Source organism: Aythya fuligula, chromosome Z (genome assembly GCF_009819795.1).
Source record: "Aythya fuligula isolate bAytFul2 chromosome Z, bAytFul2.pri, whole genome shotgun sequence".
Taxonomy (NCBI): domain Eukaryota; kingdom Metazoa; phylum Chordata; class Aves; order Anseriformes; family Anatidae; genus Aythya; species Aythya fuligula.
In genome coordinates, this window is record NC_045593.1 from 85,132,967 (window position 1) to 85,147,166 (window position 14,200).

The 14,200-nt window shown below is 43.5% G+C and overlaps 1 protein-coding gene across 1 annotated transcript; it reads right to left on the reverse strand.

The window, feature by feature from the left end:
• Positions 1-4,350: 4,350 nt before the first annotated feature.
• ZBTB5 (zinc finger and BTB domain containing 5) lies at positions 4,351-14,189 on the reverse strand. Its single transcript, XM_032205816.1, has 2 exons — positions 14,138-14,189; positions 4,351-6,819 (listed from the first exon to the last, which is right to left on the reverse strand). The coding sequence occupies exon 2, from the start codon at positions 6,813-6,815 to the stop codon at positions 4,791-4,793; it is 2,025 nt and encodes a 674-aa protein (XP_032061707.1). The 5' UTR covers positions 6,816-6,819; positions 14,138-14,189; the 3' UTR covers positions 4,351-4,790.
• Positions 14,190-14,200: the final 11 nt, after the last annotated feature.

Here is a 14,200-nt window from a genome sequence, read left to right on the forward strand (position 1 = left end):
TTCTACCAGAAACAATTTTTAAAAAATAATTGTACAGGCTTTTACAATTATTTTTTTGCTAAGAAAAAGTATTTCTTGTTAAAGACTGGCATAAAGAATAGGCAATCACTTGAGATGCCTTTTAAGTGGCCTGTTTTGGTGGTTATTTGGCTGATGGTACTGATGTGAAACAAAGAGACTCCCACTAGCTCTGCTGAAGAGGAAACGGGATTTCACACTAGCAGTGATTTCCACATCCATCAGCCACGAGTCTGGAGGAACAGAGCCTGGACCACTGGAGCACAGCAAGGAACAGGCAGAGAAAAGCAGTCACCCTGGACAAGCAACTGGTGGCTGTGAAGCTGAGTGTCACACTTGTTATTTTCAGCAGTCTGCAAGGGTCAGGTGCAACCACCTAACACAAAAGCAGTGAAGGTGGTAAAACTGAGCACGTAACTGAGAGTAACTGCTGTACTAGAGAACCTCTGAAGTACATACTGATGTTTAAATGACCACTGCCAGGGACAGACCCTCGTCTTGTACTGCTTGAATTCGTTCTTTGGCATGACAATGATTTACAGGGTTGAAGTATGAGCAGGAGATACTGGCGGACAAATTCAGTGTGATCGAGGAACTCTGTGGAAGTCTTCTAGGTAAGACCCAGCCAATTGAGTGTGTGTCCTGCAGTGGCCACTGACAGAGACTAGCATACCATAGGAAGCTCCAGACTGAACTTATTTGCATGTATTATGAAGAAAAATTAAGAGAACCATATAGTATTTAAAGACTGCTTTTATGGTTTATTTAAATGCTTACACAACTGCCTATTCGAGACATGAATTGTGCTATTATACATAGTTTAGTCTCCTCAGCATTAATACATTTTTTGAAGCAAGCTACCAAACCAGCCTTCATTCCCTTACATTCAGATACCTTAGCTGTCTTCTGCTGTAAAATCGGGAAGGTTAAAGATGGGCATTCAAATGTTTTTATAAAAATTAATCCTGACATTACCCAGACACTTACTCATGGTCCCTTGCCAAGAGGGGATTCCAAGAGGGAGCTCATCCAGCTGAAAAATGTGAATAATCTCTGTACAAAAGCAGGAATGCTTCCAGAATCCAAAGGCCTTCCAGACATCCTTTGGCCAGCCTCCATTTGGGGAGGGAGATCCAGGCAATGGACCATTTCCCAGCAATGCTGTGGCAGAAGCAAGAATCCCTGCAAGTGGTTCAGCCAGCAGTAGGGCACTGAAAACGATTTGCAGGGGACATCCTAAAGTTTACCTCTGGAGCACACAGGTAGCCAGAAGGCAACGCACCAGGTAGCTACAGTGGCTCCATGCTCGACCACCCACAGTGTGATCAAAGCTTCTATGCTGAAGTGCAGTCACACTCTGCCAGCTCAGAATAGTTCAAAGTGTTGATCATAGATTCATAAAATTATTCAGGTTGGAAAAGACTGGTAGAATCATCATGTACAACTGTTTACCACGTCTACGTATCTTCTGACTACCTTCAGGGATGGTGACCCAACCACTTACTTGGGCAGCCTGTGGACCACATCTGACCCCAAAATAGGACAAAATCCTTCAAGGCTTTATTGGCTCAAATACTGCCCTGCTTGTTGTTGATTAGATGCTGTATGGCCTCTCAAAAGTGGTAAAACCCCAGCATAATGGAGGCCTGCCACGAGCAGTGCTATGCACTTTGCCTCACCTGACAGACATGCCTGTGTGCCCACATTTCCATTTTGCACTGCAAAGTGCAACACAGAGCTCAAACTGCAAACACATAAAAATTACCTGCTTAGTCAATTAATTATATTGCTGGCAAATACACCACAATAAAAAGTAAATCAAGTCAAACACCGCAGCACAAAAAATTATTTTCAGATGTTTCAAAACTCTAATTCACTGACATCTTCACATGAGATCTCACTGTAGGGTCTGTAGAGTTTAGTTTTGAACACAAGTCGGGGTGATAAAGCTCTTTGGCAATTTTATCAGGTTTTGAGATGAACTACTTCTTATTTTACAGTAAGGGACAGCTACGTGGACCTGTCGTTCTAAGATACTGTGTCATACTGGAAGACTAGGAAGGCAACAAGTCAGCCACAAGTTCCTGGATTTGCAGCTTGCTCCTCCAAAAACACTAGATATCAATGAAAATAGAAAATCAAAGTTTCTTCTTACAAGGACGCTGCTATTTTTTTTTTTTCTTTAAGAAAGGAGAGGAGTCCTCCCACACAAGGTCTGCTATTTCACAACAACATGAAAATTTATTATAAAAGAACAGATTAGAAAAAGTACAGTTTAATACGTTTACCTGATCACATTAGTTTTTAATTAATCTCTGTACTCACATAGCTGCTTTATTCCTACATGCTGTAGGATTTTCAGATGTGTTGTAGGAAACACACAGAAAATGTACATTAAAAAAAAAATCTAGTTTTTAACAGAGTGGTAGAAATGCAAGAAAGATGAAACAATCAGCCAGAATGCTACCGATAAGGCAAAACACCAACAAGAATATAATGAAGTACAAAATATTGTATTTTATTCATGTTTTAGTGAGATTATTTAGTATCCCTCAATGCCTTCAATCCCCCAATATCAAAATGGTTATTAAAAAAAAAAGTGGCATGTCCTAAAGCTTTTTAAAAATGTCATACTGTTTTAATTCTTCAAAAATCAAGAGCTACAAATATGACCATTAAATAAAGAACTTTTAACTTGTTAAAGGAATCAATCCAATGACTCATGTTTCCATGTTCCTGTTTACCTTGGATGCTCAAGTTGCAAGTGACACATTGACAGACATTTGGCAATTTTCTTTTCAGCACAGAGAGGTGTAACTAGACATTTCTTCATCAGCTGAGTACTGTTTCACATAAAGCCAGGTGCAGAAAGCTTTTTATGTTTCCTTTGGTCTGACAATGAATGTTTGGTTTGTAATCTTCAACCGTGTTCACAGTTCATCTTGATAAATGACCTATGGGACTGTGTATTAGGATTTTGTTTTCTGTTTAGCAAAACACAAGACTAAGATGTTTAAGAGTAACAACTAGGTACACAAACTCCTTAAAACTGCTGAGTATCATCACACAGGGTATCTTGGTTATACAGAACAAAACAAAACAAAAAACAAACAAACAAACAAAAAAACTTTGCAAATTGTTTTTGCATTAACAGAAAGCAGTTGCTCTGTGACTTAAATGCCAGGAAACATCAATCATCTGTCTCTCCAGAGTAGTATGGATGTGCTGAAGCCCTGACCCAGCTTCGATATGGTAGAACAACATTTATCAGCAGAAGTGCTCCAAAATGTAGAAACCCAGTGTTCTGAAAGCTGGTAGTTCACATGCATCTTTAACAAAGAAAACAAAAGACGCTGCAAATACTGTTAGTTAACAAATGGCATCAGAGAGGAAGAAATTAAACAAGATGTACGCTGTTCTCTCAAAGAACAAAGATCACTGAATTTCTGCTTTACAAAGTGTGCAGTGCTATTTTTTAATTAAATTTATGCTATTTTTTTTTTTTACTTTATGCAGAAAGGTACATTTATGACACTACTTTAAACAAAAGGATTGGATTTGTTTACTACACTTTACATACAAATGTAAATAAATATGGCAAACAAGGATCATTCCTGACTCCTCTGATGTAAGAAAAAATCCGTAATTGCAAGGGAAAGTAAGTGTACAGAGTAGAAAGTTAAAGCCTGAAGAGAAGAGTACCAGAAAAGAGCAACATGCTTATGCAGTAAAATGGATCAGACTGACTATTGGCATGTCTGGGAACAGCAAGAGACTACCTTAAACACTAAAAAAAAGCCATCACAAATTATCTCTCTCTCTCATTCAAAATAACAAAACAGACAAAGACAAGCTCTTTTCAGACTTTTGTGTATATGGAATTTTAAGATAGGAAATACAAATTGCTTAAGATACTGCTAAGAATAGCACAAACAAGAAACAGTACTTCACTTATCACTTAATACAAGTTTCTTCTACAGAAAAAAAAAATAAATCAGTGAAACACCCAGATCTTGCTGTATTCCAAGTATATATACAACTGGTAGTCCAAAAGTTAATTGCCTTGGATTTAATTTAAGCACCTTCATTACACAGTGTTCTTTACTACAAAACAGGCAAACATACATTCAGAACCCTAAAACTATTTTATAATTAGCATATTTTAAAGCATTTTATGTCAGACAGGTGCATCCAAAGTTGTTTTTCTTCTAAAGATATGCAATCTGCAGTAAACAGCTCTTTGCATTACTGTTCACACATAACGAGCAACTTAATTTTTGCAGGTTATTTAAATGCTTTCACTTTTACAAAATACTTCAGAGAAAAAAAAAAAAAAAAAAAAGGAAATTTGCACTTCAGTTTTTCAATCTTGAAACGTGTTAATTCATGAGATCACTCTCACTCAATCCTGACACCTCTGCCATGCAAAGGAACGTAGTTTTAGGGGCTGTATCCCCATAGGCCCCAGGCTTGCATGTACGTAACAGTAATGTTTCACACATCTACGGACTGTGTAGTGCAGACTTCTGCAGACCACAAAGTTTTTCACTAACACTTGTTTAAGCCTCACAACACCCCTGTGAGGTAGGTATGGTATTATCCCCAATTTAAAGAACCAAGACTTTTGCGTGCGGCACAACCACACACAAGTGTTCACGGATCTACGAGAGCAGCTTCTTTGCTTGAGCAAAATAGTGTTAATGTTCCTGCAGTGCTTCAGAGAGTTAAGAGTTTGTACTGGCACTCTCATTCAGGCGGGAGGGTGGAAACGGTTAAAGCAAAGTGCTAGGTAGGTTGCTGCTCTGCCACCTCAGGCAGGTTGTTTTGGAATGTTTGTACAGGTGGCTGGACTGGCTGAATCGTTTGCCACACTTCAGACAGGCGTAAGGCTTTTCTCCTGTGTGCACACGGATGTGTTTCTTACAGTCTGTTAAGGTCAAAAAAGTCTTGCAGCAGATCTTGCATGCATATTTGCGTGCACCTTCTACAACCAAGACATTGTGCTCGGATAAGGCTTTCTTACATTTTGAAAGAACATCTGCAGATGCCCTTGTCAGCTGCGGTGGACCAGGTTGTGACGGATGCCCATTATCGAAAGAAGTGGTCCCATTTATGATCAGCTGGGAACTGGATGAGTTATCCTGCAGCTGGGAGCTCCTGACAGAGGTCACAACAGGCATTTTGGGGGCTATGCGGCGGTAGCCAGGAAAGCTGCTGGCTCCCCCTCTTGCAGAGCCTATCATTGCTCTTGAAAGGGAATGGAGGCCCAAGCCCAACCGTGGAAAGTCCATGCCAAACTGCTCTGCAGCCCGATACCCCGAAGTCTGCACACAGGGAAGACCCATCACATCCTGCATTGGTCTAACAAAATGAGAGTCTGCAGGCTCACTGAAAGGATTTTCAACATGAGAGACCGTGGCAGATGAATGACCACTAGCAGGCCCTGATTCTGGACTCATCAGGTAAGAGGCTTCGCTGTCCATTCTGCAGTCACTTGTTGTATTTGGAATGTTGTCATCATTACTTTGACTAGCACCATAGCTGCCACCTCTGCTTTTATTCAGGAAATTTGAGATACTGAAAGATGACTTGTGTTCCAGGTTATTTGACACCTCCATGATATGGATATCTCCCACCCTATCAGTACTGGACTGAGGATCAGAAAAGCTACGGTCACTGCTCTCAGGACTTAGCTCTATCTTCTCTGCGCTGACAACTCCTCCTTCCACTTCAACAGACTCGCTGCCTTCTGCTTGGGACGTGACATCGCTCACTTCATCCTGAGGCTCTGGGGAGCTCAAGGGCTCAGATTTAACCACCACCCGCATGTGCTCCTTCTCGTTTAAAGTGACCTCTGGATTGTCACATGGGAAGTTGTTCTTCTCAGATGCAGCCTCCTGGTCGAAGCTGGTTTCCACTTGTGTTGCCTGGGATGCCATGGACATCTGTGGAATGTTTCCTCCACTGTTGTCAGACTGGCTGGGCACTTGAGTATCTTCCTGAGCACTGAAAGACTGATCAAACATAATAGTACTATCCTCCTGGTTATCAGTGATGGCATCAGCCTTTGAGTTGTCCACAATCTTCAGTGAATCTGCTGAGAAGAAATCCTCCCGTGGATGCACGACTAACTGCCCGCTCTCCGGAGTCACGTCAGAAACAGACTCATCTATGGCAGGCCTCATTCGCTGCCTGGCCCGATCTTCTGAAGACTGCTTACGCTTGTGGAGACGGCGAATCGGAAAACTAGTGCGCTGCTCCATGTTACTTCTCATCGTGGAGCTCATTGTGTTCGGTTGCTCCTCCGAGTTCTGACTGGAATTTAAGGCAGAGCTCACAATACTCAGCCCAAGCTGCTGAAGCATGAAAGACCTCTGCATACGCGCATTCTGCTCTTGAACTCTATCAGTCGGTGGAGACATTGGCAGTGTCCTGGTAGTAAGGTAGTGTTTGCATGCTTTAACAACGGAGTTCAAATGTAAGTGAGATGCAGCCAGCAAGACATCCATAACATTGCTCTCCCCAAGCATTAGTGTGGAAGTGTACATCATGTCTAGGAGAGCAGCAAAAGCTTCTGCTGTCACCACTTCACTATCCAGCTGAATCATATTCATGGTTTGATCTCCTTCTGCTACAGTAAAGAGAGCTCGGAAGTGCGTGCTACACGCTGCCAAAACAGAGCGATGGGCTTTGAAATGCCTGTTTCCCACCACAATGACACAGTCGCAAAGTTGGCCATGAAGCCTCTGGTAGTTGAGCTGCTGAAAGATTTGCTCAAAGTGTCCTGGAAAATCCATGATCCTATAAAACAAAGCAGAAGAAACTATAATATTAAAAATGGATGAGGTTCTACTTAGACCACAGTGAGACTGGGTTTAAAAAGGAAGGATGATGGCTAAAATACAGATGAACAATAACTTGATCTTAACTCACCAGTGCTGTACTTTTACTTTTACTGTATCAGAACTAGCAATCTTGCAAAGAGCACAAGGGAAAAAAAAAAAAAAAAAGAAAAGAAAAAAAAAAAAAAAACTGATTCTGTCACGGAGGTGGCCTAGTGCAACAGCTACCTAAGCATCAGACTTGTCACTGGCAGCTCCACTGCAAACTGAATAATGCAGGTCATTTTACCTCTGTTAATTTCTGTCTGAACTAAAACATACTCCATAGTAAAACATCAGATCCTAGTTACATTACAAAAATAAAAACAGAAACAACAAAAACTAATTGTGAAGAATCCACTGGAAGCTTTGTTAAATTGTCTATGGTATTAGATAAACTCCCACTGAAGTCTTAACTGTAATGCCAGTCTCATTTAATCCAGCTCTTGCCTTCTGCAAGGGACTTTCTGCAGTTTCTCAGCTAGTGCGCTGAACCCTCAATCACGTACCCGCTTTTAACACGGACACTTGGAAGAGGCAAGACACTCCTGCACTGGAACAAGTGGTCAGTTCCTATCTCAAACTGCAACCTTTATCTATCAGAGTTGTAATGCAATTTTCATATCCACTATAACACATAAACTGGGATGCACTCCTTTGTTCTTTCTAGGAAATACATGAAATGGTACTAAGATAGAAAAGTTTAGCAGACATTAAGAGCTGTCTCTATACTCGCTATTTCTTATGAACCTTCTTGGTCCACAAGGAAATTAGAGAGCTTTGTATAAAATGATGCACTACGCAAGACAACTAGACAAACCCAGGGGTGTTTTTTCAGAAATTTCCAGCAACCAAACATAAATAAAATCCTAGTACTCACCGTAAGACTAATAAGGTGTCACCTCTACTTTTTCTCATAAGAAATCAACAAAGTGCAGAATCTGGGGAAAGGAAAGGTTGCTTGGAGGGAAGGGATGTATGTCCATCTACATACAATACTTGTGCTAACATTTGTTTTTCAAAATCAATACCAAAGTGTCATGTGGCACAACTGTAAAGCAGATACAATAAAAGATCACACAGAATTATTCTTTTGAAAAAGGGTCACATATGAGTCTACTAGTACAGAAATCTTGTCCTCAAATTTACATGTTTACTTCACCTATCACACAAGTCGTGAACAAACCATGTGCTGCATTTGCATATGAGCAGTCATGAATAATGTGAATACTGTGCATAAACAGTTTCTGATAGACACAATTCTATCAGTAAAGAAAAGTAAAGTCTGCCTAGAAATAATGTCTGTATTTGAAACATCTCCACAGGTGGTTCACTTAACACAATGACTTTGCTCAGAAGCTATGTGGAGGCTGGAGACAGTACCTGTGAAATGCACACACTCATTCAGAGGAAAACTGGTAGCGTTTGGTAACATGGATGTTAATTACTTTGCAATTTTGTTCACCTGGATATATATTAACCATTTACCTCCGAATCAGCGCATTGTGCAGCATTCTACATTATATAGTGTACTGCATACCAGTAGCTTGGAAGGATCAGCAGAAAAAGCAGCATCTCAGAAACATGAAGCCCATCTCCAGGGATCCTAGGCATGAAGCAGCAGCACATGATCACAAAGGCTGTCTGAGGATGGAGAAGCACGTGGGCCCGGAGCAGCTTGAAGCTCTGTGTTCTCCTCTGCTGCTACGCAAAAATCAATGCAAGGCAGGGCAGACAGGGGACTACTACTCTTGAGACGCATACTACTGTAAAAAAAATGTTGGCAAAGGTCAAGAAGGTGTGCAAGATGCAAAAGGTCACAACCGATGGGCTTACATTTGTGTAACCAGGCAGCTACAGAATGAGAAAGACCTGCGGACTTCCTACAGCAGCTCAGATGCAACTTTGATGCAGATACTCTCCATCGTCAGTCAGCCTGTCAGGAGGCTTCTACAGATGTTAGCATGTGACAGCACGCATCATTTTCTGATTCAGATTTATGAAATCCCTTAGAGGCAATCCGGATAAAGAAAGGGCCTGCTCAAGTGTGCAGATTTTGCTGCACACAGGCTGGCACTGGGCTCTATCAAATGAGGGGAATCAGTGATGGAGTAGGCCAAGAGATCCAAATCCAAGGCAGAAGAGATGGCAAACTAATATAAAAGAACGAAGACTAAAACCATTGGCTGACACAAAATCTGACTACAAGCCCGCTGCCCAGCCTGGCAGCTGGGGAAGAGCAGCAAGAGGCAGCTCCCAAGGCAAGGTGCACAATGCACACTTTGCAGGCCGTAGCTTAAGAAACGTTTCACCATACAGTGCACTGGGCTCAGACCCCTCTCCTGGTCAAAAGCACCAAAAAAAACCAAAAACCAAAAAACACCAAAACAACAAAAAACACCAAAAAAAAACCAAAACCTCTGCTGACAAGAATCAGAGGCAGCTGAGAAGCATTTGCCTCAGCCTTTAATTGGGTCCTGTGTATTTTGAAAGTAGTAACAAATTGTACTCTTTGCCTTCCAGAAATGCTGAGGGTCCAGTTTTTAGCGCATCAAGAATCCTCTAATTTGGCAACACACAACCTATCATGCATGAATGCATGAAACATGCACTGTAATAAGATTCAATTAAGTAATGTTTCACAGTTCCAATCATCTCTACAGATGGAGATATAACAGAAAGGTATGAAATTAAACTTGTTTGTAAGGAACAGAAATACAGGTAATAGGTGATTTCATTTACCTTCCACTACAAATGCATGTTTGGGAGTAAAACTGGACATTTTTGGGTGAACAAAAAATAAATAAATAAATAAGGACAGGCGATCTTTGGAACTGCGCAGTTTTTATTTCTGCACACTTCCTCTAAGAGAAGTGTAACACAAAGGAGAGTGAAGAAATCCTTCCCGGTGGTTACAGAACGACCTGGAGCAATAGGACCAGCAGACCCTGAATCTCAGCAACCTCAGGCTGCAGGACAAAAGGATCCCAAGGAGACTGAAGAGCCACAAGTCCCAGCAGGAAGTATTTGTAATTTGGTAGAGATCCGAGCTGCTCTGTGACCAGTGCTGCTACACAGCTGCCTGCCTTTCCAGGTTTTGCATGTCTAGTTAAACAAATGCTTTCCTCTGTTTCACCAACCACAGCACATTTCCTCCTCTGTAAGGACAACTCCCCTCCAACCAGGCTTCTCTGGAAAGCTGAAAAGGCTCTGAGAAACAATTTCTCGTTTGTCTTTATTTGCTCGGCCCAGATGAGCCAGGTGTTATCTCCGGCATAACACTGTCCTTGGCTTTACAGGACTAAAAAATACGATTTAGGGAGAGGAGGAAAAGCAGACAGGGAGGCCTGGGAGTTGCCACAAGCAGCAAAGAAACTCTTTCCTTCTCTACCTTTGGACTACCATCACTGCAGTATGTTCACCCATGAGGGACCTTTACGCGGGCCAGCTTTGCTCTCAACTCACTCCCCACTCAAGAGCAGCAGCTTTAAGGCTATGAAGTTTCACAGACCAGGCTGATCTGCACTGTGAACAGTGCTGCAGTCTGCAGGCAGAGACACTGAGAACACCAGGCATCTACTGAAGGAGGACAAAGAAGGGATCTCTTTTTCCTGCAGCCTGAACAGTGGTATTAATCACAAGTATTTAAAAAAATACAGCAGTGCTGAACCGTAACTACCACCACCTACAGATGCAGCCAAGGCAGGAGAGCTTCACTGTGCCACATCTGCAACTGAGAACAGAGTCGTTCCACCTGCACACCTGGTCCAGAGGCACACAAAGTGCAAGGCCCAGCCAGCATCAGCTGCAAAGGAGCATCAGGAGCAAAGCCATACCAAGACAGCTCAGCACTGCCCATTCTCCGCACACTGCCTCAGGTCATTTTACAGTGCTTCAGGCACTATAAAGCAGATCCAATACTGAGAGCTTGTGTGTTGCCCAAAAGAAAGCAGCTCCAGGAGGTAGCATCCTTCAGCAGATTACGCAGTAAGGCAGTGTAACCCATGCAGTGTAGACAGGTTAGAAAAACAAACGCAGGACAGGAATCCACATCAGTAGAGAGATGGAGCTGGACGCCAGAAAGGAACATGTTCCCTTCTGCCCAGGCAGCAACATGTACTTGAGCACGAGGTAATAGGCAAGATCTTCTGGTTTTGATCAGTGGTCAAAAACTGGATTTCTAAACTCAGAAAGGGTTCTGGCTTAAAGGCACCAAGAAACGCCTGAAGCCTGCGTGTATCTGGGACAGGACAACCACCAGTTTTGCTTCACGTAATGCTAATTTGGCTCAGTATTTAACATTTACTGCACTGTAAAGACTTAAGTCCTCAAACCAAAATCAAGAAACAGAGCAGCTGATATCTTCTACGTGACTTGCTTGAAAACCAGGAAACTAGATTTGAGTTGTATACTAAACACAATCCACATATGTATTAGGTGAGATAGCAGTTACTTCAGGTCACTAAATACATGCAAAGCATCTAAGTCAATATCAAGAAAATTCCGAATGGCCTCTATCTAGACACAACCCCTCAGTCTTTCCTTTCCTGGCTCAGCGACAGCTCAACTTTCAGGAATAGCTGGCCAAAAAGACTCCCCTGAAAAAGTCCTGTGCTCATCTCTTCCTTTAGAACAAGCCGAAGTGTCAAAGACTCTACATGTCTCTATAACCGAGTCATGCACACCACCAAATGCTGTGCAAATGCCTGCTAGAAGGAAGAACACAGCTGCTTCCAGCTGTGTGGGGTGGGCACTGCCAGGAATGGGGCATCCAAAGCTTTTCTGGGCAACCTGTTCCTGTGCCTCACCCTCCTCTCAGTTAAAAACTTCCTCCTAGTCTCTAATCTAAATCTCCCCACTTTTAGTTTACACCTGTTCCCCCTTGTCTGCCCAAGCAGAAGTTGCTACCTATTTTATAAGGCCCCTTTAGATACTGAAAGGCTGCAAGAAGGTCACCCCAGAGCCTTCTCGTCTCCAGGCTGAACACCCCCAACCCCCTCAGCCTGTCTTTGTAGGAGAGATGCTCCAAATCAACCCTGTGGCCCTCCTCTGCACTTGTTCTTACACTTCCCTGTCCTCCCTGTGGAGGGGCCCCAGAGCTGAGTGCAGGGCTCCAGGTGGGGCCTCACGAGAGCAGAGCAGAGGGGGACAATCCCCTTCCCCGCCCTGCTGCCCACGCTGCTGTGGTGCAGCCCAGGGTACAGGTGGCTTTCTGGGCTGCCAGCACACATTGCTGGCTCCTGGTGAGCTCCTCATCAACCACCACCCCCAGGTCCTTCGCCTCAGGGCTGCTGTCTATCTACTCATTGCCCAGCCTGTGTTTGTGCTTGGGATTGCCCCTACGCAGATGAAGGACCTTGATATACATAGTTGAAAGATGCTACTGAAAGGTGCCCAGAAACTTGGGTTTTCCTCATAACATAAATAAATAAGCACCAAGACTGCAGCAATCTCTGGAAAACAGCAAACGCTTGAAAGTGGTATTATAGTATTAATACTGAATTAATTAATTTTAATAAGTATTATTAAGAAATATGGTATTAATAACTCTTGACCAATGAGCCACAATTATGTTTCACAAAACACTACAATAAACTCATACTGCATTTAACCATTGTACTAGAAATAATACACTTCTTAAAAAGCTTCCCTGAATGCTGAAATACACATTTTATAATATCCTTTCTACCATTTTTTTAAATATGCTATCTAGATGGGAGTAGGGTAGAGGCAGGCAGAAAGGAAGTCTTGACGTTCTTTCACATTTTGAGCAGGTTTTATGACTTTGCAAAATGCACCCTAACAACGTTTTCTGACTGAGTAAAAGTTGGATTTTTAGTTAACAGTAGCTTAAATGATTTCTGGTTGCCCCACACAAGTGAAACAGTAGCGCTAGACTGCCTTTACATACACTTCCATACGGTGAATGCCAGCCATGAAAGGTATTCTTCACGCGTCCATGAAACGTCACAGAAAACATCAGCAATGGGCAGCTCTGACAGACACTTGAGCTTAGAGCACCACATCTCAGGTGACTGCTTTGCCAGGTTTTACACGTAGTTCGACTCAGAGCATTTATCTCCCTGTTGTCAGGGAATGTGTCTTACAGCTTGCCTGTGAATTGGAAAGGATAAACTGCGCTGCAAAACCTGCTGCTGGCTGCAGCAGCCCTCCAGAGAAGAGTAAGAGGTTATCATATAACTCAGTACTCTTCCATCTTCTGAAAGGCACTGGAAATAGGTATTCCAAGCCATGGCAACACCAGCTCATTAATAAAGAGTAACAGCACAGTCTGTCCATGGCTAAGAGCATGTTTAGGAGGACCAACTGGAAGCTTCCTAAGAATGGATAAATATTTCTTGGACGCTCCTGGTTATCTGAAGAAACTATTGTCACCTCGATGGCAGCGCACGTGGCTATTCACCTGCTTCCTCAGGATTTTGCTCCCCACATGTCTGCCCCATGGTGCATCTCTTGGTCTCTAGATCCTGCAGCACAGTATCATACCTCACAGCGAGACACACAGTGAGAACCCAGAACGCAGCACTCCTGCTGGGCCATCTCACCCAGTCACCAGGTTGTTTTCCAGGAATCAATCAAGACCAGGAGAATAAGATTGTGGACTCTATTTGTCGTCTTAGGAAGCCAGAAAACCATCTAGGTATGAGACAACAACCATTGCCAAGAACACAAATCTTTTTTTGAGGCACGACAGTGACACAACTGAACAAATCTCTTTCAGTGACACCACTACTTGATTTAACCAGAAACAGAGCAGCAGGGAAGGCTGCTACACAGAACTGGCAATCAAGCCGTTTAAAGGCAGGGAAGGATAAACTGCATTCATTCAACAAGAACGCATCTAACCTTACGGCGAGGGTTCCCACATCCAGCTCCTCAGCCTCGCTACGCGCTGGGGGATCAGGTGCTTTACACCCACCCTGTCCCAGCACCTTCCTCAGCGAGCCAGAAGCTGCCTTTGTCTGAGGCTGTAAATAAACACTTGTAAGAAATCAGCGTCAATTGTCGGAAAAAAAAAACACTTTCTGAGCGGAAAGTTCGCATCAGACCGACCAACACTGGACAAACGCCCCCACAGCAGCCGCGCTGCTGAGACGGGCCTGGGCCTGCCCCCGCCCCCAGCCCCCCGCCCGCCATGGCCGCGCGCCGCGTGACGTCACCGCCCCGCTCCCGGCCTCGGCCCCCCCCCCACTCCCCCCCCCCCGCGGGCCGCTCACCTGCGGGCCCCGCCCCCAGCCGCGGGCCCCGGCGGAGAGAGGAGGAGGAGGAGGAGGAGGAGG

Excerpts from the sequence above, each read along its gene's own strand:
- ZBTB5 (XM_032205816.1), bottom strand. The coding sequence starts at position 6,815 with ATGGATTTTCCAGGACACTTTGAGCAAATCTTTCAGCAGCTCAACTAC.